Source organism: Chiloscyllium plagiosum, chromosome 15 (genome assembly GCF_004010195.1).
Source record: "Chiloscyllium plagiosum isolate BGI_BamShark_2017 chromosome 15, ASM401019v2, whole genome shotgun sequence".
NCBI lineage: Eukaryota > Metazoa > Chordata > Chondrichthyes > Orectolobiformes > Hemiscylliidae > Chiloscyllium > Chiloscyllium plagiosum.
This window is the reverse complement of record NC_057724.1, coordinates 4,673,634-4,700,801: the sequence shown is the minus strand read 5'-3', so window position 1 is coordinate 4,700,801 and position 27,168 is coordinate 4,673,634. Positions and strand designations below refer to the sequence as shown.

General features: G+C 42.4%; 1 protein-coding gene across 1 annotated transcript in view; it reads right to left on the bottom strand.

Moving 5' to 3' along the window:
• Window positions 1–216: 216 nt before the first annotated feature.
• The window catches only part of trmt2b (tRNA methyltransferase 2 homolog B), a 41,729-nt gene continuing 14,777 nt past the window's right edge, over window positions 217–27,168 (bottom strand). The window contains exons 3-14 of the mRNA XM_043704320.1: window positions 26,214–26,451; window positions 23,490–23,544; window positions 21,365–21,472; window positions 19,593–19,692; window positions 16,952–17,022; window positions 15,623–15,769; window positions 14,170–14,264; window positions 9,939–10,153; window positions 8,898–8,999; window positions 7,957–8,076; window positions 4,367–4,466; window positions 217–1,116 (exon numbers count right to left, since the gene is read on the bottom strand). Of these exons, the coding sequence (XP_043560255.1) occupies window positions 990–1,116; window positions 4,367–4,466; window positions 7,957–8,076; window positions 8,898–8,999; window positions 9,939–10,153; window positions 14,170–14,264; window positions 15,623–15,769; window positions 16,952–17,022; window positions 19,593–19,692; window positions 21,365–21,472; window positions 23,490–23,544; window positions 26,214–26,451 (1,478 nt within the window). The 3' untranslated portion in view covers window positions 217–989. The remainder of the gene's footprint in view (window positions 1,117–4,366; window positions 4,467–7,956; window positions 8,077–8,897; window positions 9,000–9,938; window positions 10,154–14,169; window positions 14,265–15,622; window positions 15,770–16,951; window positions 17,023–19,592; window positions 19,693–21,364; window positions 21,473–23,489; window positions 23,545–26,213; window positions 26,452–27,168) is intronic.

The window sequence follows — 27,168 nt, the reverse complement described above, 5'->3', positions numbered from 1 at the left end:
TAAAGCCAGCATTCATTTCCCTACCCTAACAATGAGTTAATCATTTTGGAAGGCAATTTAAAGCCATCCGTGTGGGATCAGAGTTAAATACAGGCCAGGCCAAGGCTAAAAACAGCATATTTCCTTTCTAAAAGTGCAGAAGCAAACCAGTTGGATTTTTGCAATAAAGCGACAGTTGCAAGATTTGAAAAAGAAACTCAATTCCGATTCTCTCATTGTCGTGCAGCCACCTGAATTGTATTGTCTAGATTAATTGTACAACATTTACTCTTCCAGTGAAAATGACCAATGCATAACTGAAAAATAATTGTTTTCTTTTATTCTGAAGTATTCTGGAAAAATATTCAAAAATCCAGACATTCATGTTTGCACATGCTTCATGTGATGTATCCATTTAAATTGGGTGTGCAGCCTATCATTATAACTACCCTACACTCAGTAGGAAATGCAGGTGAGGTGTTGCATTAAAATAATGACATAACTTTTACTATTTGATTATGGTACAAATATTGAGCCTTACAAGCAAATTTCATCTTGCTCAAACAAAGTATAATTTTACTTAAGAAAATTGATTCAAAATAAGCGTGTTAAGGCAAGGAAAATAAATGGTAAACAATATTTTTCAGGAACAGTTGGATTAGCTCCTCTTGTGTATAAGATGATTCAATTTGAATTGCAATCAATATATTTCCATATCTGAGAATCAACAGGTTCTTGGGCATCCAGCAACATCTTTAAAAAGTTTGGTAAGAAAACTGCAAAAATAAATAATCATTCACCATTCATTCGAGATATGAACTTCAAAGTTCACGAATATACTTCTGATCACTCCAATATGGAGAAAGTATCATGATCTGTCAGCTCAGGTCCATTCCAATCCACTCTCCAAAGTCAATAACCAATGACTAACTTCTGCAACATTGCTCCACTGGCTAGTAACTGTAGAGCTGTTGAAAACAATCTCCTTTCTCAAAAGGGTGGCTGTGGGCTTATCTCTCAAACAGCAGCACAAGTTCACAATGAGAGGTGTGTGGGAACATGTCCACAGGTACAGCTACTCTTGGAGTGAAGGGGTCACCAAACAGTTTCTTCTGATGGTCAGGTGGACAGCACAGTCTGAAAGGAGCAAAAACCATTATAATTGCGAGCCCAATCATTCAAATACATTTTATTGGCTGTAATAGACCAGCAGGTCTAATGGAATTAGGAATTGTGACTAGTGTCTTGGAACTAGTGTTGCGCATTTCCACATGATCACTTCTATTGATGTGAAATATGGAATTATTCCAACTTTACTTAAAAGCAGTATATAATTTGAAATTACGCAAGATATTTTCCTCCTGGAATATTTAATTTTTCCTCAAGTATGAATTTCTTGTTGTAGAATCACAGATTAACACAGCACAGAAAGGCACCGTTTGAATTATCATTTTTGAGACAGCTCTTTTGAAGGGTAATCCACTCACAGTCTTTCTCTCCACATCCCTGCATTTACTTTCCAAGTATTTATTTCTTTTTATTGATTCTTGGGAGGTCAGTGACCTGACTGGGCCAGCATTTATTGCCCATCCCTAGTTGCCCTTGAGAAAGTGATGGTGAGCTGCCTTCCTGAACCACTAGACTATTTGCTGCAGGTAGACCCACAATACCATTACAGAGGGAGTTCCAGGATATCTAGAGATTGGATGTAGGATACATACAAGGTAATTGCAAGGTTAATGTCACCTACTTCAGCATAGCTCGATTTTATGTTCAGAGAATTTTATTTATTCATGCTAAGAGTGAGGATATTGACTCAGTCATCAGAACTGCTCTAATATTAACTCAGGATTAGATTAGATTCGAAACAGGCCCTTCGGCCCAATCAATCCACATCTGACCCTCCGAAGAGTAACCCACCCAGACCCATTTCCCTCTGACTAATGCACCTAACACTAGGGGCAATTTAGCATGGCCAATTCACCTGACCTGCACATCTTTTGGACTGTGGGGGGAAACCGGAGCACCCGGAGGAAACCCACACAGACACTGAGAGAATGTGCAAACGCTACACAAACAGTCACCTGAGGCTGGAATCGAACCTGGGACCCTGGTGCTTATTGCCTATTCTCTCCAAAGAATTACTTTGTTTTCAATTTCACTGCAGCTGATCTGAAGGTCACAACTTAAACTGAAGTGCAATTCTCCAACTGCAAACGGCAACTGGATTTCAGCTATGAGTTCTAATAGGGTCATGACCACTGGTCAGAATCCCGATGTATTGTTGACATTTTTAGATGTAAATTAAATGATTGAATATAGAGAGAGACCCTGAAATTTCACACCTGTAGATGTGAAGGGAAATTGAAACAGCCTTTCAAAAGCCGTAGAGGCAACTCAAAACTGACTGGGCTGTGACCTCTTGCAATGACAAAGATATTGAGGAAGTGACAACACACAAGGGCAGGAGCTAAAAAGTCTGCTGCAACACAACTGGAGTGAGCTAGTGGGACTGAACACTATTTTGCGTACCAGTACATGAACATGCTGTGAAGGTCACAGTCGAAGAATCATTCCCTAGTCATCCCACGTTGTGGATAAAGAACCTCCTTCACAGTACTGCAAACAAAAGGAAACAGTACAACAAAACGATTCTCTCTCTCACCCCAAGTGCTGAATTTAATCATCGTCAAAAGGATTCAGAACAACAGAACCTCAACCAATCTGAAAAAGTAAATGCTAGTGAGACCAAGTGTTCAACTACCAACAAGAGCATAACCAATAAACTTCACTGAACTCCATAACTTGTAATTATCGGCTCTTCACAAACAATTCAGAAACAGAGCCACACAACTATTTTTTAGACTTTCATCTTTTTTAACTCATTTGTGTATATGTCTGTTACATTTCTAATTCTTATGTTTTATAATTAATAAGCCCACTCTTTGTGAATTGAAGAAAAACCTGGTGAAATTGGCTTTTTTTTTAAGATTCCCTACAGCGTGGAAACAGGCCCTTTGGCCCAATCAATCCACATCTGACCCTCTGAAGAGTAACCCACCCAGTCCCATTTCCTTCTGACTAATGCGCCTAACACTATGGGCAATTTAGCATGGCCAATCCACCTTTAATGTCTCGGTCGTGCTTTTGCAGCGCGGACGAGAGCGAGTCCCATCGACTTCAGGATTCTTCGATGAAAGCGTCGATCTTCGCATCCAGTTTGGAGATGATTTCCACAAGGCTTGCCACTGTAGGTAAGTCCCCCGAGGCGGCTGTGGACGCCTCTGCTGCAGCTGGAGAGGGTGGGGGAGGGGTTCCTGCTTGCTGAGAGCTGCGGGCTCCCTTCCCTTTAGTCATTTTTACTAAAGATTAGATTGTTTCAATTTAATACTAAGCAACTAATTAAATTAAACAGCTATTTTAAATGATTTGGTGAGTGTGGTGGGGGTGGATGGCACACTTTGCCCAAGTCTTGGGAGGAGCACTATAGACTCAGACTTGCTGGGTCGCTGCCATCATGGATCCCTGGCCATCCACCTGACCTGCACTTATTTGGATTGTGGGAGGAAACCGGAGCACCTGGAGGAAACTCAGACAGACATGGGGAGAATGTGCAAACTCCACACAGACAATCACCAAGGCTTCAGCCTTGAACCGGGTGATTGAACCTGGGTCCCTGGTGCTGTGAGGCAGCGGTGCTAAGCACTGAGCCACCATGCTGCCCCAATCATAAAACATAAGCTAGTTAGGGCCTGGGGAAAGGAAATCTACAACAGAAGTGAGCTGTTTTTAAATTAACTTTGGACACTGAAGGGAAGGGTGAATGAAGATTGCTCTTTATCCTGAATATCACAACCTAAGTCATCATAGCAATCTCAATTCTGTTCTCAACTAATGTATAGGCCTTTCCAAATTCAGTGATTAGTGATGACTGAGCCAGTGAGTGATCTCAATCTATCCCTTCCTTTCAGTTATTTTTCAACTGGATCAACAAAACTTGAATATGCTCCCTCACCTTCCTTCATCTTCCAGGTTCAGCCAGCAAGTCGATACAGTTCCTCACTCAGCCTCTAGACTAGGTAAGTCGCTAACATCCAGGTCAGTCAGCTTTCTGCCGAGGTGACAAAGTCAGGAATCTTGCAACCCCAATGCATGCCCGTGACCACCCATCACCAGAACCATCCTCTCCATGTTGGTCAAACTAAACTGGCTCACTGTCGGTGACAGATAGGTAGATGCCTGGCTTAGCTGAGGCACTATATTCTTCCGCTTGTTTGGCTCATGTGATTAGATTCCCTCTACATCTCGGGTGTACTAAATTAAATGGGAGCGGGTGGGGCTGCCTAGCGGTAACATGGCACTTGGAGTATTCACCAATGCTACCTACTCAACAAAGTTTCTCATGGCTTCACCCTCTGGCTTACAAGAGATGTACACAAGCTGCCGAATCTGCTCACAATTACGAATTGCTCGCACCACCCTGTAATCTGAAAAACAAAATAAAATGAAAATATCAGCACCATCTCAACTGAAACACAGTAGTTTAAATGCCTAAACTCCAGGTTGATGATTGAAATGACAATCTGAATTTTCCCTTTATAAATGTAACATTTTTCTTATAGTAGTCCTGTAGTGGATACTCTTAAGATTGCAGCAAGGGGCACTACTGCCCAGGGTCTGCACTGGGTAAGGAACATTCTCACTAGACTCCAGATCACCAGCTGAGACCATCGCTTGTTCCTGGACACATCTCTCTCTCTCTCTCTCTCTCCCCCCTTGTGGAGCTGGCCAGTGCCATGTGGTCAGATCGGGGAAACAGGAAGGTGCAGCTGGGTTGGATGATGGCTGCTGTGGTATTTTATTTGTCCTATAATACTGGCTGAAAACTGCAGTTTGCCACTGGGCCATTTGGGACATTGTCTTGGAGGAATAAGGGGGTTCTAAGCTTGGCACTGACTGGCACCCCACAGGACAGAGGGCAGGAGAAGAGAGGAGAGGTAGTAGAGCAGTAATCAGAGGGTGGGTGGGGAGGTGCGGGGGCACTTGTTGGTGCAGACTTCAGACAGAGGTGCATCACGGGAGAGGGCACAAGCAGGAAGAAGCTGGGAAGTCTGAGGGGACACTCCAAAATGGCACCAATCTGGTCAGCAACCATATGGCAGTACTGTCAACAATACCAATATGAACCTTGCAAGGCTCAGTGAGATTTTTTAACTAGAATAGAATAATGTTAAAGTGAAATGGTGCTAACAGGAATAACTTTAAAAGCAGACTCCCCTGTATGTGACAGATCCAGTTTAGCTTCTGGTCAATGGTAAACTCCAAGGTGTTAATAATAGGACTCCAATGATGGTCATGCCATTAAATTTCAAAATAAAAATGGGAAAGTGACCTATTATCTTAATGGGGAGACACTTCAGGGTGCGTCGGTGCAGAGGGATCTAGGTGTAATCATTCATGAGTCACAGAAAACTATTACCTGCTGTACCTGCATGCTAAAGAAAATGAATGGAATGTTGTTTTTTTATAGCTCAAGGGATAGAATATAAAAGGTAAGGAAGTATTGTTGCAACTATACAAGATATTGGTGAGACCTCACTTGGAGTATTGTGCATACTTTTGCTCCCCTTATTTGAGGAAAGATGTTGTGGCATTGGAGGCAGTTCGGAGGAGGTTCACTAGATTGATCCCAGAGGAGAGGGGTTTGTCATATGGAGAGAGATTGATCAGTTTAGGCCTATTCTCTGGAAGTTCGAATGAGGTGAGATCAAATTGAGGTATTCAAGATGATAAAAGGGGTGGGTAAAATTGACGTGCTGCCTCTTGTGGGTCATTCTAGGTCGAGAGGTCAGAGTCTTTGGAAAAGGGGAGCAAACTTGAAACAGAGGTGAGGAGAAACTACTTCTCCCAAGAGTTGAGACTCTGTGGGATTTGCTATCCCAAAGAGTGTGGTGGATGCTGGGACAGTGAGTAAATTTAAGGAGGAGTTTTAATTATTAATGGGTTGCAGGATTATGGAGAGAGGGCAGGAAATTGGGGATGAGGAGCATATCAGCCACGGTGGAGCAGATTTGATGGGCAAATGGCCTAATTCTGCTCCTATATCTTATGAACTTATAAAGGCTTCCCATTCTCTCTCCATTCCAAAATATTCAGCTCATCTTTCCAGTTAATGCCAAACTTCACCAAACTGCATTCCACGTGCTATGTTCTGGTTAATCACCCTCCTGTTTATATACTTCTGCTGCCTGCTTGCACCCTCCTCACCATATACTTTCCCACCTCACTTTGTATTCTCAGCAAAGTCATTAATATAGAATGTAAGCAGCGGAGGCCTACATCCTGATCCTTGTCGTACCTTGCACAAACCATATTTATCAGGTGTTGGCGCATGCTACACGATCTCTGGAGAAGCAGTGGATGTAATAAATTTGTATTTTCAGAAGATTTTGATAAGTACCACACATTAGACAACTTAAGAGTTTGAGACATAGGAGCTAACCTATTCACGTGGATAGAGAACTTGATAACTAATAATAAACAGAGTTGGGATAACAGGGCCATTTCCAGGATGACAACCTATACACTTGTGGAGTGTCACAGGAATCAGTGCTGGGGCAACAATTATTTCTGCTATAATGCACGTTTCTTCAATGCGAATTAGCTATAGTGTGATTGAAGAATTTAGACCATTATTTGTAGAACGTGAACTTTCCTTACCTATGTTGGCTATAATATGATTCTAGCCCCATTAGTCTAAAAGTCATCGCTATTACTTGATTATCTTATAACGCGGGATTGCACAGGAACAGAACTATCAAGTTATATCAGAACCCACTGCATACATTAATGATTTGGATAAGGAAAGCAAATGTACTATACAACATTTGGCTATATCATGCAAAAAGCACGTGGTGAGGATGACAGTGTGTGAGAGAGATATAGATAGGTTAAGTGAATAGGAAAAAGACTTGGCAGATAGAATAAATATAGACAAATGAGAGATAACACATTTTGCAGAATAGAGATGCATATCTTTAAATGAAGGATGACTGAAGAAAGCTATGGAACACAGGGATTTGGGAGACCTCATCCATAAATTACTGAAAGCTAGCATCCAAATGTGGCAGGACATAGGGAAGGTAAGTGGAATGTTTGTTTTTATACTCCCTTCGTTTTGAAGTAAAGCTAAGGTCTTGCTAAAATAATACAAGGCACTAGTCAGGTCACAGCTGCAATACTGTGAACAGGCTAGCTCGCTTACCCAAGGAAAGATATACCGGCCTTGGAGACAATCCAGAGAAGATTCACGAGATTAATCCTAGGTATGGAGGAACTGTTTAATGCAGAGATGTTGAGTAGATAAATCCGGTACTGATTGGAAGTTAGAAAAATGAGAGGTGATCTTGTTGAAAAAATGCAAGATTCTTAGAAGACTTGACAAGATAAATGCAAAAAGGTTATTTCCCCTTGTGGAGACTCTAAGATCAAAGGGCATCACCTCAGAATAAGGGGTCACCTATCTAATATGGTGACAAAGAGGAGCAATGTCTTCCCCCAGAGGGGAGTGAAGCTATGCAATTCTTTACTACAGACTACAGTTGAGACATTATTAAATAAAATCAAGACTCAAGCAGACAGATTTTTAACCAGTAAGAGAATCAGAGTTATGGGCAAAAGACAGAAAGTGAAGTTGAGTATTATCAGATCTGACAATCTCACTGAATGGGGGAGCAGACTCTATGGGCTGAATTGCCTCCTTCTGCCATGTCTAATGGTCTGAGATACTGAACCGCACAGAGCTAGCGCCTAGCAGATTGTACAAGATCTCGGATACACTACACAATAATATTGCACTGTTGTCAGAGTACAGGGATGGATACGCACTCAGCATGTAAAATTTCATCTTGCTTCACAAGTGAGATAGGCACCAGATAAATGAAGCAGATGGTTTAAATAAAAAGGTTAGATTCTTACGCAATCCAGCCCGGGATGGGTTCACAACGGCAATGAGGAACTTGACATCCTCCAGTGAGGGCAGCAGCTGTGGTAAAACAATCTCTGCTTTGCCCTTGAGGAACTCACAGTTAGCAATACCTGCAAGAGAGAACAAGGAGAATACCAAGCACTCTGATATATGTCCCAGCAGTCCTGGGTAAAACACAGGTTGACATCTAACTCGAGTTTTGATAATGCATTGTGAAACTTAGTAGGACAGATGGACTACACCCTTCAAACTCTCATTCACTGGAGAGATTCAGATTGGTCATTTATTCAACATGTTTGTGTGGAATATCAAACTCATCTTAATTCCTCTTCAGTGATCTGCTGACATCAGCAGGTAACTACCAAGAACACTCTCCTTCTAACTTTGTCGTCCTGAGACAAGCTGCCTCATTTCTGCTTCTCTGCTGAAGCCTTATTGAGGTAGAAAAGCAAACTTTAAAGAAGGGGATCAGAGACCGATGGCAACAGGTGAGGAAATAGCACACTGTGGTCGGGAGGGTGTTGCTCTGTTGTATAACAGCATTGTAGACTCCTAAAGGAACAGAAATGATGGAAAATTTTAGGAGAAAGCCAGATTACTGTGTAAACTTAGTGGTGTGTGTGTGTGTGTGTGTGTGTGAGGCGCCTGTGTGTGGAGAAGTCAGAAATCCACTAGAGACCATACTCTTGATGATTATCCAGCATTAGACATGTACAGTTTAGGAGATAAGGACTAGTTCTGACTTTGCAGATAATCAGCCAGTCAATATCCATCGTCTTGTCCTAACGCATCAAGTAGGATCCTTTCGGTGAAGTACGAGAGACATGCCAACCTGACGAATCCAATCTCTATTCTCATTTAAATTCTTGGGCATACAATAAAACAGAAAGGGCACGTGACAATTGGAGATACTGTCCCATTACAAACATACCATTAAGAATGGCATTGCACCGGGCATCCTCTACAGCTTGTTCAATGAGCTCGATTCCGATCACTTTAGCTGCTCCTTGGGACAAGGTCAAGCCAATAGCTCCTAGAAAGTAAAACCAGGCATTCAGTAATTATCCTTGCATCAATACACACCGTCTTTGATATCTAATGCTCTCCTCCAGCACAGTGCTCAATGCAAGGTTAACATGGTGCTAGGTCTCAGGTGGCAGCACCAAACCATGTCAGAAAGAAGGAAGCTTGTGCAGAGGAATCAGGGTAATTCTCCCAGTTACAGCAAACAATGGGCATACTAATTTTAAAATAACAGTGGTTCACCTTCCTGTGGTTGCTTCACTTAACTTGGATATTGAGCATGAGACACAGATGAAGGGTAAGTCACCTTCCCCACTTCATAGACTGGGATGCAGTGTTTCCAGCATTTTCTGTTCTTATCTCAGATTTCCAGCATCCGCATTATTTTGTTTGTTTGGATTTATGTGGAAGTCATAACAGTCATTGATCTGAATCTGGATTAATTACCCAGCACAGTGGACCCATATTCCTGGGCTACAGGAGAAACAATATTGTCTAAGGAGTCTTGGTAGTGGCTATAACTGGTGCAGTGCCAAGATACCTGATGTGGGGCGGGGGAGGGGATGTGAATTCTCAGTAGGTTTGACAGTGGTGCCCCACCAATGATCTCACTGAGCACATCCGATTGTGCATAGCCACCATCTAGTCAGTTACAAGGGGAGAGCTAGCTCTTCTGAAACGTCTAGTCATCAAGGACAAAGTCACTGCCTTCAGAAATGAAGGGAAAGCAAGAGGACGTCTGACAGGAAAATAAATATTGGAAGATCCAGATGGAACAATTATGGAGTCCAGATTTGACTAGTGGGCCTCCGATAAGGTATCAGTGCCAGGAAGGGCAATAAGCAAATACTTAGGACACCTTGAAAGATGAAAGACAAAAACAAACAGGGAAAGTAAAGTACTTTTCCACCATTGTCCAACAATCTTGACATGTCACAATCCCATGTACCTGTACCACAGCAGACATCGAGCACAATATAGTCACCATCCACCCTGATCAGGTCACGAACTGTTTGATAAAGGACCTCTGCTCCCTCAGAATTGACCTGGAAGAAGGCATCTGGAGAGATTCGGAAGGTCAGACCCAATACTTCCTCATAGATATAAGGAATTCCATAGAGGAGTTGATATGGTGAATGCTCATGGAGACAGCGGGTCATTGAACTATCAATGAAAACACACACAATTAACAACAAAAACTGCCTCATTTGAGGAAGAGGAAAGGATTTGGAAAAATGTAGAGCCCACTATACCCCACAGTTCACAGACAGCTGACCATATTTTGAATGAGTCACAAAACAGGGGCCTTGTCTGCTACATCAGGTAGAGTCATAGGGTCCTGCAGCACAGAGACAGGCCCTTTGGACTCAGGAAAAAGTGAGGATTGCAGATGCTGGAAATCAGAGTTCAAAAGTGTGGTGCTGGAAAAGCACAACCAGTCAGTCAGCATCCAAGGAGCAGGAGAGTCAACATTTCAAGCATACGGTCCAACCAAAATCTCTGTCCACGCTAACTCCATTTCCCTGTACTTGGCCTGTAACCTTCTAATCATTGTCTATACACGTATTTGTTCAAAGGCCTTTTAAGTGTTGTTAATGAATTCGCCTCAACCAGTTCTGCTGGCAGCTCATTCCACATGTGTACCATCCTCTATGTAAAAAAAAGTTGCCCTCAGGTTCCCTTTTATTCTTTCCCCTTTGACCATAAACTGATGCACTCTCATCCTCGATTGCCCAACCCTGGGAAAAAGACTGACTGCATTCACCCTATCCATGCCTCTCTTGATCTTATACATTTCTGTAAAGCTCCCCCCTCAATCTCATACACTCTAAAGAAAGAAATCCTAGCTTGTCTAACCTCTCCCTCTCATTCAGACTGTTGAGTCCAGGCAACACTTTGTAAAGTTCTTCTGCACTGTTTCCAGTTTAATAATAACCTTCCTATAACAAGGTGACCAAAACTGAACACCGTACTCCCAACTGTTACCTTACCAACATCCTGTACAACTGCAATGCAACTTCCCAACTTGTATACTCGGTGCCCTGACCTATGAAGACCAGTGTACCAAAATCCTTCTTCACTGCCCTGTCTACCTGTGACTCCACTTTTAGGGAACCATGCACCTGAACTCCAAGGTCCCTCTGTTCCACTACACTCCTTAAGGCCCTACCATTCACCATGAAACTCTTACTATGATTTGACTTTCCAAAATGCAAGACCTCACACTCCAAGACCAAACTCCATTTGCCATTTCTCGGCCCAATTCCCCAGCTGATCAAGGTCCTTCCTCACTGTCCATGATACCTCCTATTTTAGTGTCATCAGCAAATTTACTAATTATGTGTTGTACATTCTCATCCAAGTCATTGATATAGATAACAAACAGTAATGGGCCCAGCACCGACCCCTGGTGCACTCTACTAGTCACAGGCCTCCAGTCCGACAAGCGTCCTTCTACTATTACCCTCTGCTTCCTACATCAAGCCAATTTGCCAGCTCCCCTGGATTCTATGTGATCTAACCTTCCAGAGCAGTCTACCATCTGGAACCTTATCAAAAGCCTTACTGAAGCCTTACATAGAGACTACATCTACTGCCCTGCCCTAGTCAACCTTCCTGAACACCTCATCAATGGACTCTAACAAATTTGTGAAGCATGATCTCCCACTCAAAGCTTTGCTGACTATTCCTCATCAAACCCTGTCTTTCCAAATGCATGCATATCTTACCTCTCAGAATCTTCTCAAGTGATTTACCACCACAGATGTTAAGCTTACTGGTCTATAGTTCCCAGGGTTCTCTTTGCAGCCCTTCTAGAATAACGGCACAATGTTCACGACCCTCCAGTTTTCCGGTACCATTTTATGATGCAAAAATATCAGCCAGGACTCTGCAATTTTTTCTCTGGCCTCTTGCAGTTCTTGGATATGTCTGGTCAGGAGATTTATCCACCTTCATACATTCTAATACATCCAACACCTCCTCTACTGTAATATGGACTACCCCCCAAGATATGACCACCAACCTCCCCAAGCCTTCATGTCTTTCCCCATGGTAAACACAGAGGAGAAATATTCACTGAGAACATTGCTCATCTCCTGTGGTTCGACACATACAAGTTTACTTTGGTCCTCGAGGGGTCCTATTCTCTCTAGTTATTCCTTTTCCTTTAACCTACTTGAAGAACCTCTTTCAATTCACCCGAATTGAAAGGATGCTGCAGGTTACAGAGGGACATACATAAGCTGCAGCTGAGTAGTGGCAAATGGAGTTTAATGTGGAAAAATGTGAGGTGATTCACTTTGGAAGGAGCAACAGGAATACAGAATATTAGGCTAATGGTAAGTTTCTTGGTAGTCTGGATGAGCAGAGAGATCCGGTGTCCATGCGCATAGATCCCTGAAAGTTGCCACTCAGGTTGATATAGTTGTTCAGAGGTCATACGGTGTGTTAGCTTTCATTCGTAGTGGAATTGAGTTTCGGAGCCATGAGGTCATGTTGCAGCTGTACAAAACTCTGGTGCAGCCACACTTGGAGTATTGCATACAGTTCTGGTTGCTGCATTATAGTAGAAGCATTAGAAAGGTTGCAGAGAAGATTTACAAGGATGGTGCCTGGTATGGAGGGAAGGTCTAATGAGAAAAGGCTGAGGGACTGGAGGCTGTTTTCATTAGAGAGACATACAAGATCAGATGATTAGTGAGGATGGATAATGAGAGCCTTTTTCGTCTGATGGTGATGGCTAGCATGAGGGGACATAGCTTTAAATTGAGGGGTGAGAGATATAAGATAGACGTCAGAGGTAGGTTCTTTACTCAGAGTAGCAAGGGTGTGGAATGCACTGTCTGCAACAGTCGTAGAATCTCCAACTTTAAGGGCATTTAAATTGTCCTTGGATAAACATATGGATGATAATGGAATAGTGTAGGTTAGATGGGCTTTAGATTGTTGCACTGACCTGTGAAACCATCGAGGGCCCAAGGACCTGTACTGTGCTGTAATGTTCTAATCTGCTCAGCCAAAGCCCCCTTTTCGCCCTCAGTGAACTCCTACATTCCCTGTTCTGAACATTTCATGGCACTGTTTAGAAAGCAAGGAATTTTTTGCAATGTCTAAGCCAACATCTCTCTCTTAACAAACGTCACTAAATGGAATTATCTCAGTCTTGTTTGAGTGGCGCTGTTACATGCTATTACACTGCCTTGTCAATGAAAATAACTTTCAGATTCCTGTGTAATTCTGACTCACTGATAGATGCAGCATTGTGTTTGATAGCTATATGATTACCCTTTCTGTACCAGCAAGGGAACAATACCATTTATGCAGCGTTCTGACCTCTACTCTGTGCCTTCCATCACCCTGTATACCCCGCTATCAGAAAACTGACAGTCTCTGATACACTACGATAGCAGTAACTCCTAGAAAATGAGGGCAAAGATAACAGAGGATGAATGATGTAATGGTCTTCCAGCTAGATTGTATAACATGTGTAAGGGTTGGCTGCCCAGCCACTGAGCTTAGCAACATTAACATGAAGCTGCCTGCAGCAGCCTTCACACATTCTGCGTTTTAACATGACAACAGTGAGTGCATTTCAAAAGTACCTCATCCTTGACTATACCTTAGTTCCCCTGATTTGGCAGCTAACATCGATGAACCTTGCAGAAGATAAAACTTTGAAGTTATTTTCCCAACTCTCCAGTAGCGAATGAACAAAATTTCAAAATATTAATCCAACTTGCAAGGTGCATTTACAATCAGCCTACTGACTGAACTAAGAGAACTAACTCCCATGTCACCAAAGGATGATTACAAACCCATTATAGCATTTCACTAGTGTTTTCTGCTCTCGTCCTTGTAAGCTTCAGTTTCACTTTTGGAAGAGATTTTTTCACCAATTTGTGACTGCAGGATGACTTTGTGCAGATGCCAGATTTGAGACATCACAATCTCCCGATCCTGCTGCCCCAGCACTGTGTCTGTGCTGACTAACTGGGTGGCTCCGTGTCACAGATGAGCACATATGCAGAACTGAACAGATTTCAGTTGGGATACTTTGCTAGACATCTGACTGAAATGATAAACTGAGGAGAGCTGTTTATTGATGGTATGGAATTATAATCGTACGGCTGGTCATAGCCCTCCCAGATGGTAATGAGCAAACAGGGAATAACAAATACCTCTCCTGAAAGTAGAGACATGTCAGTTCACATGCAGCTCCCGGTCCAATGGTAAAATATTCCACCAGTGATTTCTGATGTTTGGCAATTTCCTCCTGTGAAAAAGAAATTCTACAAGAATACTTTACATAACCATACATTTCATCTTTAATACTGACTAATCCTTCATTCATAAAAACAATTTATCAATTCATCATATTGTTGAGAGTCTTTACTGAATTCTGCCAAACCTTTCCCATAAATTAGCTGAAGAGGACAGCACTTTATCTAATTTTAATTGTCAATCAGTCAGTCAGTCAGTCTGGATAAGCATTCCCAACCAAAGAAGAAAACTATTACTTCTCTGAAATGTGATGAAATGTTCTGACTAAACACACCCCAGATAGCAGAGTATGCAAAACAACTGAAGCTAATTTCTTAGGGCTTAGAACTCTTGCGACAGTTTTATATAAATTGTGAATGGGTTTTGAGAGGTCGACACTACTTCCTGTTTCATCCAGTTTATGAGCTATGCAGAAGCTAATTCAAGGAAAAAACCAAATCAACCCTCAAGGAGGCATGGTAAAAACAACCCAAGCCCAGCTTGAATTACACAAGAAACTAAATACAAAAGGTCATTCGGGCAGAGAGGTAGACTAGTCAGCAGTGTTACTTGCACCGCTTACTCAGAAGATCATAAGTTCATGCCCACAGGAGACGCGAGCACAAATTTCAGGCTGCCACTCAACTGCAGTACTAAGGGAGCACTGCAAAGTGCGAGGTGCAGTTTTTCAGAGTCTTCATTAGTTGTTAATCCCAAGCTGTATTGTCCTCTCAGCTAGGTGCAAAAAACAAATTGGTGGGGTAAAAACAATGACTGCAGATGCTGGAAACGAGATTCTGGATTAGTGGTGCTGGAAGAGCAAATGATGAAGGGCTTTTGCCCGAAATGTTGATTTCGCTGCTTCTTGGATGCTGCCTGAACTGCTGCGCTCTTCCAGCACCACTAATCCAGAAGCAAAAAATAAATTGCCATGGCACTATTCAGAGAAAAGCAGAGTAATTTTTTATCTTACCTGCCTGGCATGTATCCTTCAATCAACAGCACTAGAAATCGTGAACACATTGCTGTTTATGGACCCTGCTGTGCCCTAAATCGTTGCCATGTTTCAAAAAGCATTTCACTGACTGCAAAGCATTTTAGAATCTACTAAAGTAGAAAAGGTGGCGTATAAATGCAAACTCTAATTTTACTTTCCTAGACTCTCCCTTCAGGATAGAGTATAGCAAGATGGATCCTGTAGCTACAGCGTATAGAAAATATCTCATACAACAGCACCTGCTGGCAAATGTACTTGGGAAACTACATTCTATAGTGTGAGGGAGGCTGCAAATACATGATGTGTACAATAACCAGATTTAACCCACAATACTGGAGTTACTCTGACTGTGTACAATCCAGGTGGAGTAGTACCTTCTCTAGATGCTGAGGATGGAAGTAGACAATAGCCATCGTATCTCCTTTCCTATTGGTGCGAACGGTGATTTCCCGCCAGTGTCCTCCTTCATGGAACAGGATGCAAGGCTCCAGTGGAGAAAGCTGGATGAACTGCTCATAACTCTGTCATGGTGGGGGCAGGGGAGCAATAAAATTCAAACCAATTAAACCAGCAAAAGTACTCTCAAGATTTTCTCCCTTAAGGAGTGGTATCTTTGTTGAATTACAGTTCCCCAGACAATTGGTCTCCCAAGATCAAAAGCCAATCACTCACATGTAAACGTCACCTGTAAACCACACTGAGGCTTTTAACTCTCAGTTCTTGTCCCTGACATTTGTACCTTCTTCTTCTCCTAACACATAATAGAAATGCACTCCATTTTACAGGCAGCACGGAGGCACAATGGTTAGCACTGCTGCCTCACAGCGCCAGGGACCTGGGCTCGATTCCAGCCTCGGGAACTGTGTGGAGTTTGCACATTCTCCCTGTGTCTGTGTGGGGTTCCTCTTGGTGCTCCAGTTTCCTCCCACAGTCCAAAGATGTGGTTAGGTGAATTGGCTGTGTTAAATTGCTCATGGGATTAGGTGCATTAGTCAGGGGTAAATGTTGGGGGAATGGGTCTGGGTGGGTTACTCTTCAGAGGGTCGGTGTAGACTTGTTGGGTCAAATGGCCTGTTTCCACACTGTAGGGAATCTAATCTTCTACCTGGGCATGGGTGCCAAGGCAAACCTCACCACCACACTGTAGCTTGTTAAAATGACTGCAGTGCAGGGATTGAACAGGAAATCTTTTTAAAACTATTCTTTCATAGCATGTGGATATTGCCAGCCCCATACCAATTTAGCCTTGAGAAGGTGGTTTTGCACAATGCAGTCCATTTGACCTTTCTGTAGCGAACAGGTAGAGTGGCTTGCTTCGCCATTTCAGAGAACTGTCAATCACACTGCTCTGATCGGAGTTACATGTAGGCCAATTTCCTTCCTTTAAGAGCATTAGTGAACTGGGGCTTTATCATCAATAATAACTTCATGATCACCTTTACTGAGAATAGTTTTTCAACTCGATATTCTCATTGATGAATTGAATTTAAAATACCTACTGTAGCTGCAATGGGATTTGAATCCTTGTCCCTGAATTACACTGGGCTTCTGGATTATTAGCCCAGAGATATTGTCAACACACATGCACCACTATTTCCCCTTGGCTGACAATAAATCACTAGATCTAAGTTGAGAAATTCATCTACTAATGTTGCATTTTCCTGTCAAAAGAGACCTTGTATCACCACATTAAGTTGACTTACTCTGGCCACTTGCTTGTGTTTCTCGGGCATATTCACCAAGTGATCTGAATGAGTACAAACAATATTTCTCCCTGTGAGGAACAGACCAATAACAATTTACGTTTACATAGCATATTTAACATTGGAAAATACCCCAAGGCACTTCACAGGAATAATTGTCAGACAAACCTTGATACTGGGCTGCATAAAGATGTTAAAACAGATTAAACTACTACTTTGACCAAGCTGTTGGTAAAGAACCTCAATGCGGGAAAAAAAACTGTTTTAGATAGGGAACTTAGGGCCCAGGAAACTGAAGGCATGGCCATCAATGATGAGGCAAAGGTCTTTGGGACATGGAAGAAATCAGAATGAGAAGCATGTAGAGAATTCACCGGGTTATAAGCTGGAAAAGATTAAAAATATAGGGTTAATCAATGACACAATACTAAAGAGTGCACAGAGTCAGGGGAATCGGAATATTTAGGAAAAGTATGCAAATTGTAAAGCTTTACCCAGGTCACAACTAGAGAGTGATGTTCTGATTTGTTTACCACATTTTAGGAAGAATGTGAAGGTTCTAGACAGGGTGCAAAGGAGATTTATCAGATTGTTTCAAGCTAAAATGTTCGGTTCGGTTAGGCTATCGTCCTTGGACCAAAAGGATTATGGGAGGTTTGCAGACCGAACAGTGACTTGGAAAAGAAAACTGGATAAATACTTAAAGGAAAATATTTACAGGATTGTGGGAAAAGCAGAGGAGTGCAATTAATTTAATACCTTTAGCTACTACAGACATGATAAGCTGTAGCTACTATTACTATCCCAGCTGAAGTAAACACAGGTCTATGACTCGATAAGTGACTCAGCCCCATATCAGCTGGTACCTTTAGACTCTGAATTATCAAGATACCACTTCAGTGGAACCTACAAGTGAAGGAACATAGAACACACAACATTACAGCGCAGTACAGGCCCTTCGGCCCTCGATGCTGCGCTGACCTGTGAAACCAATCTGAAGCTCATCTATCCTGCACTCTTCTATTATGGTCCATATGTTAATCCAATGACCTTTTAAATGCCCTTAAAGTTGGAGTCTATTACTATTGCAGGCAGGGCGTTCAATACCCTTACTCCTCTGAGTAAAGAACCTACCTCTGACATCAGTCCTATATCTATTACTCCTCAATTTAAAGCTAACTCCTCTCAGACTAGCCATCACCATCCAAGGAAAAAGGCTCTTACTGTCCACCTCATCTAATCCTCTGATGATCTCATACTTCACTATTAAGCCATCTCTCAACCTTCTAACAATAACAGCCCCAAGTCCCTCAGTCTTTCCTCATAAGACCTTCCCTCCATACCAAATTCCTGGTAAATCTCCTCTGCACCCTTTCCAGTGTTTCCATATCCTTCCTAGAATGCAATGACCAGAACTGTATGCAATACTCCAAGTGCGGCCACACCAGAGTTTTGTACAGCTGCAACATTACCTCATGGCTCCGAAACTTAGTCGCTGTACTAATAAAGCTAACACATTGCACGCCTTGTTAACAATCCTATCAACCCGGGTGGCAACTTGCAGGGATCTACGTACACTGACACAGAGATCTCTCTGCTCATCCAGACTACCAAGAATCTTACCATTAGCCCAGTACTCTTTATTCCTGTTACTCCTTCCGAAGTGGATCACTGCACACTTTTCCATATTAAACTCCATTTGCCACATCTCAGCCCAGCTCTGCAGCTTATCTATGCCCGTGTAGCCTGCAACATCCTTCAGCACTATCCACAACTCCACTGTCCTTAGTGTCATTTGCAAATTTACTAACCCACCCTTCTATGCCCTCATCTATGTCATTTATAAAAATGACCAACAGCAGTGGACCCAAAACAGATCCTTGTAGTACACCACGAGTAACTGAACTCCAGGATGAACATTTCCCATTAACCACCACCCTCTGTCTTCTTTCAGCTAGCCAATTTCTGATCAAAACCGCTAAATCACCCTCAATCCCATGCCTCCATATTTTCTGCAATAACCTACTGTGGGGAACCTTATCAAACGCCTTACTGATAATCCATATACACCACATCAACCGCTTTACCCTCATCTACCTGCTTAGTTACTTTCTCAAAGAACTCAAAGGTTTGTAAGGCATGATCTACCCTTCACAAAACTGTGTTGACTATCTCTAATCAAATTATTCCTTTCTCGATCATTATAAATCCTGTCTCTTAATCCTTGCCAACACTTTACCCACAACCGAAGTAAGGCTCACTGGTCTATGATTACCAGGGTTGTCTCTACTCCCCTTCTTGAACAAGGGGTCAACATTTGCTAGCCTCCAGTCTTCTGGCACTATTCCTGTAGACAATGACAACATACAGATCCAAGCCAAAGGCTCTCCAATCTCCTCCCTAGCTTCCCAAAGAAACCTAGGAAAAATCCCATCCGATGCAAGGGCCTTACAATTTTCACACTTTCTAGGATTGCTAACACCTCCTCCTTATGAACGTCAATCCTGCCTAGTCTAATAGCTTGTATTCTCTTCGACAACATTGTCTTTTTCCAGTGTGAATACTGGCGAAAAATATTCATGAAATATATGAGTACATTACAGTTAATGAGGTAAAATGGCCAAACACAGGTGTAACTCACCTTTGCCAGTTCCAATGTAATGCCCAACTGTTTTGGGATTGCCATCAGGCCCTCTGTTCACGGAGAAAGTTGACTTGTTGCGATACCCAACAGTAACTGGCTGCAACGAAGAGTGGCACAGTGAACAGATCTCAGGTGTCCAGGAGATATCTACCTGCCGCAGACACCAACTACACTATGGCAACCACCAGAATGACTAGAAAGTAGAACTATAAAACCCAAAAAAGGCTACTTCATTCATTGAACATCATCCTGTCAATTCAAATCTCCAACATTTCTACTCAATTATCTTATTAAATAAACCATTTTTAGTTAAATGTTGATTTTAAAATTAAGTTCTATTTCCTAGTAAGCATTTTATACATACTGTTCATTCATTTGAATTTATGGCTTTCACTATAATCCATCACTAACACATTTGACTGGCACAGGAATTAGGTTTTTAATCTGTAAATTACAGATCTAACGTACTTTGCAGTAGATTTCATAAAATGCTCAATAAGTTATTCTGCTCAGACATTTAAAGAGTCAATCCCAGATTTTATTTGCAGCAAAGTTTGAAATCATACAGTCATGTCCCAGCACTGATACAGTCTGTTTCTGTTACAACAACAAGGTAAAGTTTCCTAACATTTGTGGCTCAAATCTCTTCCAAGTGTGGCTCAGGTGAATTTATAGCACTATGACTGAATTAAAAACATATCCTGGGACTTACGCAGAATCCATAAATGCAGAAGCAGACTATTCGACCTCTGAGCAACATCCCATCCAGACCCACCCCTGCTACCCTAACCCTGTAATGTTGCATTTCCCGTGGCTAATCCACCTCACCTGCAAATCCCTGGACATTATGGGTAATTTAGCATGGCCAATCCACCTAATCTGCACATCTTTGGACTGTGGGGGGAAACTGGAACACCCAGCGGAAACCTACACAGACAAGTGGAGAACGTGCAAGTTCCACACAGACAGTCGCCTGAGGCTGAAATCGATCCCAAGTCCCTGGTGCTGTGAGGCTGCAGCGCTAATCACCGAGCCGCCCCTACACAGCAAGTCAGAGATTTGGTATTCAGTAGCAAGTGACCTCCTGACTCCCAAAAACTTGTCTACCACCCACTAGATACATCACAACTGCAAGGTAATGCTCCACTTTCCTGAACAAGCGTAGCTCTGACAAGAGTCAAAGTCTGGCACCATCCAGGACAAAGTAGCCATTTGATCAGGACTCCATTCACCATCTTAATCATTCATTCCCTCCAGTGCAAAAGGGTCAGTGGGAGCAATGCAAAATGCACAACAGCAACCTTTCAAACTTACAAATTCTACCACCTGGAAGAACAAGCATGGGAAAACCTTCACTTACAAATCACACACTATCCTAATTTAAAAAAAAATTGCTGTTCCTTTATCTCTGGTCCGAAATTCTTGAACTCCATAATGAACAGCACTGTTGGTGTACCTTCACAAACACATTACGGTTCAAATCAGCAGCTCTCACCGCCGACCCAAGCATTAATTAGGGACGGGGTAATGAATGTTGGCCTGTCCAGTGATGGCCACATCTCATGGACAAAATTCAAAGCAAATGGAAAGACAAACAGGGTCAGGAGATGAAAAGATACCATTTCTCTCCCAAATATCCAACAATCGAGGCTAAACCATACGCCTTCAAGAGAAACCAGCATTACATGCTCCGGCTGTTCTCTACCTGGTTAAGCAATATATCACCGTCATAATGAATAACCAGTGGGGGTGAGTGATTGTATACTAACCGAGGGGAGAGTTGAATGCAGTGGGCAGCACAGGTCCTCTGTCCTAGCACAACTGGGAAGGCTGGCAGTTAAAAGCTGAAGGGTCCTCTTCTGAGCTTCATATTTAACCTAGAAGGAAAGAGAATACCCAAGTTAATACGCTCATGCTCTCAGGACATTGCAAAATACAAAGAAACATGGCAGATATGTTGCCAAATCACATGACAAGGTGTTGAATTGAGAGTTTTTACTTCCCATGAATACAACAAAATCAAAATTGGTAGCCAGCCTCCTGTTCAAGGTAAACTCAGTCAGTTTCCAAACTATAGTTCAGGCTCTTTAATAGAGAGACAGTCAGTTACTGTCTGGAGGGTCTTGCTGTTAGAGGAGTTAAAGCCTCCAGGACCAAAACAAAATCCTGCAATGGCACTAAGCAACTACCTTTCTAGTCGAAAGTTGTTCAGTATTTACAGCACAGAATGGGGTCCTCATATACCTTCCCTTTGCTACTCACAAGAACTCTCAAATGTGGTAGCAAGGTTAGATTAGATTACATTACAGTGTGGGAAACAGGCCCTTCGGCCCAACAAGTCCACACTGACCCGCCGAAGCGCAGCCCACCCATACCCCTACATTTACACCTTACCTAACACTACGGGCAATTTAGCATGGCCAATTCACCTGACCTGCACATCTTTGGACTGTGGGAGGAAATCGGAGCACCCGGAGGAAACCCACGCAGACACGGGGAGAACGTGCAAACTCCACACAGTCAGTCGCCTGAGGCGGGAATTGAACCCGGGTCTCCGGCGCTGTGAGGCAGCAGTGCTAACCACTGCACCACCGTGCCGCCCACATTCTTACATTCTAAACACTCTCTGGGCAAGAAATTTCTCCTGAAATTCTCTTAATTTTATGGTAACTAGCTTATGCTTATGATCTCCAGTTTGGTCATCTTCTCTACCACAAACCTATCATAATTTTCGAGATCTTGATTCTATAGCTTTCTCTCTTTGCAAGTAAACAGCTGTAGCATGTCCAGTTTTTCTTTTCTGCAGATCGGAACTGGATAACAGGCAAAAGCTGTCCTCCCCCATCAAACCATCTTCACCAATGCAGACACTAATCTCACAACTGACTGCTTTTCAGACTGAAAGAAAGAAAAACCTGAGAGGTTTTCAGGAATAGGCATCCTAACCACTCCTTTTCTTCATTCCAGATGAATGATTTGTCAGACCTGGGGACACAGGGTATAATTTCAAAACTTGAGGATGATACAAATCTAGGAGGTATTACGAACTGCGAGGAGGTTAATGATGGACTTCAGGAATACACAGACAATCTAGTGGGGTAGGTCGATTCAGACTGGTAAAATTAAATGCAGAGAAGTGTGTGAAGAAAGTGTATGCAGAGAAATTTCAACAAAGGAAGTGACAAAACAGATTGAGAGAAAATAACTTTGAAAAGCCTTCCAGAGTCGTAGGTTTGACAATCAGAGATACAGAATACAAAAGGAAGAAAGTTATTACAAAACACTTTCTAAAAGAATAGCTTGGCCTCTGCATGAATAGTGTGTCCAATTTTAGACCACCGTTTAGGTGCGGTAAAGAGTCACCAGCATAATTCCTGTTTGACAGGTTACACAGATAGATCAGACTATTCTTCCCAGAGAAGACTGAGAGGAGATTTGATAGAGATGTTCCAACTAACAAAGGATCTGGCCACAGTGGATCAGAAAAAACTGTTCCCACTGGTGGAATGATTGAGAATCATAAGATAGAAGGTAAATGGTAAAAGGAACATTGCTAGTCTGCTTTCAAATAACTCAACGGCTGCACATAAAACAGTATTAAATTTTACAGTCTAGTGAAGTTGCTTTGTGTCTTTCTAGCTTTTCCCGTAAAATACCAGGAAATACAAGTAAACTCAAAACTCTTTCCTACACTGTAGGTGGAAACTATTTTTCAAGGAGGCAGTGTCAGAGACTGGACTTACTGGAGCTCAAATCCTCCAGCCCAGTGTCTCTGGAGGAGAATCTGAACAGTCTTCTGCCCAGTGTTTGAATTTAGGTGTTCTGAAAGCTTCTTATCGATAGGATATAATCAATATAATATAATATAATAGACATTGCAACCCGCTCACAAACCTGCAGCTGCTCCTCGTAGTTCATTCTCCAGAGTGGAGTCACAGCATCAGCCAACCTGAGACAGAACGGATAAAGGTAATGCAATAGGATGAAAAACATTTTATAGAATGGGGTCAACTTTATTCTCAATTGCTCATCAGGAATGAGGCAGGATTATCCGTTGTTTATAGCTGCCTATAATTGTATGAATTTGAACAATTTAATGAAGCAATTGGAGAATGTGAAAACAAACTACTGTGGATGCTGGAAATTTGAAACAAACAGTAAGAATGAGAGAGAAACTCTGCAGGTCTGGCAGAACCTGTGGAGCGAGAAACAGAGTTAAAGTTCCTGGTGAATAGGCGAGTGGTATACCTTCTGTGATTTGATGGCAAGGTGCCACAGGGGAGTGTGGAAGTGTTAACAGTGATGAACGATTGGACTAGAATGTCACAGAGGGAACCATCCCTGCTGAATCCTGACAATGAAGGGGACTCTCCTCTTTCCTCACTATCCAAGACCTCGGTTACAACTTCCAGGTGAAGCAGTTTATGCTTGCACTTCCTTCAATCTGACCTATTCGATTTGCTGCTCACAATTTGGTCTCCTTGACACTGGTGACACCTAACGCAGACTGGGATAACCAGTTTGCGGAACACCTCTGCTCTGTCGATAGAGATGATCCCAATCTCCCAGTTGGGCATTATTTCAATAAACCACCTTGCTCTCATCTTAACATTGCCATCCTGAGCCTATTGCAACGTTTCAGTGATGCATGAGGTAAGCTCCACAAGCTATTTTCTGCTTTGGCACTTTACAACCTCAACATCTCAATATTGAATTTCATAGCTTCTTTCCCCCAATTTCTCTTACAGTCCTCTCCCTGTCTCAGGTTTGTCTTAATTGTGAATCATTTATTTTGCTTTCGGCTGAGAGGGTCGCAAAGTGCGGCACTGGAAAAGCACAGCAGGTCAGGCAGCATCTGAGGAGCAGGAGAATAGGCGATTTAGGCATAAGCCCTTGATCAGGCTTATGCACAAACCGTCTATTCTCCTGCTCCTCGAATGCTGCCTGGCCGACTGTGCTTTTCCAGCATTGCAATTTTTGACTCTGATCTGAAGTCCTCACTTTCTCCATTCAGCTGAGGGGGCCTGTTTCCACCACTCCACACTTAACTTACATTAATTTTACATCTCAAATTCCATCCCTATTTGTCCTTCCCGTCAAATCGCAACCCTTCTGTATTTTGCACTGGGCCTCTGCAACATTTTCCTGCCGCCTCTCTTCTGGCTCTATGCAAATTATAAAAAAGCTATCATTTTCTAACTCCTTTCAGTTCTGAAGAAAAAAGTCAAATCAGATTTGAAACATTAACTTTACTGCTTTCTCCACAGATGCTGCCAATCTGGAGAATAATATTGAGTGGGGTGTAGAATCAGCTCTCCACCCAGTGAAATTAGTTGATGTTACCACCAATGTTTTCTGGACATGAACAAAATGATCTGCATGAAGTCCTACCACACTGTGCAATCAGCTATTACTAGACGCACCAGTGTCCATCGAGTTTGTGCAACTATCTAATAGTAGAAGGCACTCTGCTGATTGATAGAGCAGTTGACCGAACAATTCTGACCAATTATGCAGCAACAGACTTGGACCTGAGGAAACTCCCTGCAGTGAAGAACTTTGGGAATGAACAGGTCTAATTCAAATTTTCCAAAAACTCTTATGTTACTTTTTTATTGTTTCTCCTATTTTTCTTGGAATTGCTACAATGTTAGTTTGAGCACTCTTTTCCATCTCCCTCTGTCAGTCACCCAGTCCACCTCCAATTCTTTGACATTTAAGTTTCCATCTAGACATCCTTCCATTTGATTTAGGCCCTTCATCTTCTGTCTCCCCAGAGGTCCCATCTTCATTAGTCATCTCTCCCAGCAACAGATACTATATTATCTTTTTTGAGCTATTTTATCCAATGGGCCAACTAACTTCACTGACCCATAATGTGCTAGTTCCTGATCTTGTCCTTTCTCGTTACTCCACAGATCCATTTCAGTAGCTGCATCTCATTTGTGTCCAGTTATTATTCCTTGTCTCAATGTTGCACAAGTTAAACTATACGTCAGTCTTCTCAACTGTTTTGCAGATTCCTCTTTAAAATTTCCGTGGCACTTTTCCATCACATAACACTCCATTATACTTGCTCCACAATTACTCCAACCAGAGCTCATCAGTTGCCTAATTTCCATACTTCCATCCTCTGCCATCACTGACCCCAGGTACTTGAGACTCCTTGCTTTCACCAAGTCTTCAGCCATAATCTTTACACCTCATTCTCACCTGCTTCTCCATGCTCAAGCTGATAGCCCACCTACTGATCTTCATATCCCTATTTTTACAGGGGTTTTTCTCCAGTTCTCCAAAGACAGCTTTGTCAACTTTCAAACCAGTTTAAAAATCTCTCAAACTACGTTGGTGTTCCCTGAAATAAATCCACTTGGGATCGCTGATATTTAGCTGTGAAGTGTGTTTATGACTAAGGATTGCAAATGAATAACAGAAGTTAATGGCCAACATTACACTTGGGCTCCAAGAACAAATATACTAAAACCTGACCCTCTGGAATTCTCAACGAATAGAGGAAAAGCGGTTGGATCCACGGGGATTTTGTGATTGGAATGATCACAGAGGGTTGGATGATCAGAATTCTGATTGGAATTGGAAAGTACAGAACAAACGTGTCACCTTTCTTCCCAGGTTTTACTTGTGTTGCGAAGTACTGGAGTTTTGCCAGATTTTCGCTTTTCTTCAAAGGGTTTCTGCACATTTACTTGGCTAGTTGCAGTGGTTAGACTGCAGCTTTGTGCAAAGGTCACATTTCTGCAACATCGTAGATAGGAGCAGAAACAGAAGTCCTGCTGGCTGATCAGCTGAGGTACAATCCGCAACAGGCGACTTCGAAAAGCAGCTGACATAGTGTCACCTACAGAGAGAGGGAGAGATCCATGAGAGGAATGCATTGGCTTATCGGAAAATAATGTTCCTGTTCTAAAATCCCAAATTTATTTAGCTCCTCAATCACAATCGGAATCCCACCCGCCTTGCACTTCCAAAAGGCCGAACAAGTATATTCAGTTTGCAGCTAGGACAGGGAGAGAGAGCGGGAAATTGTAGTTTCATTTGCTGGTCTGACTTGAATTGGATGATTCCACTGGTAAAGGTACTGCTGGCTTAGCAGATAACCCAGTAATGTCCACATTGTGAGTAATCACACACCACCACAGAAAGTTAAAAATAACAAGCAATTTTGAAGGCTTGTGGATCAATATGATCAGCTAACAATTAACAGCCAGGGAAAGGATAGGACTTTTCCCTGACATAGTCTAAGAAAAATGTATTTTTTGCTATTGTTTCCCAACATTACAGTAACACACAGTAAGACTTCTTGTAAATTATTGCATTCAGTTCTGGTTGCCACATTACAAGGAGGATGTGGAGGCTTTGGAGAGGGTGCAGAAAAGGTTTACCAGGATGTTGCCTGGATTAGAGGGTATGAGCTGGAAGGAGAGGTTGGAAAAACTTGGGTCACTTTCTCTGTAGCAGCAGAGGCTGATAGAAGTCGATAAAATTATGAGATGTATAGATAGGGTTGACAGTCAGAATCTTTTTCCCAGAGTTGAAATGTCTAATATGGGGAGGG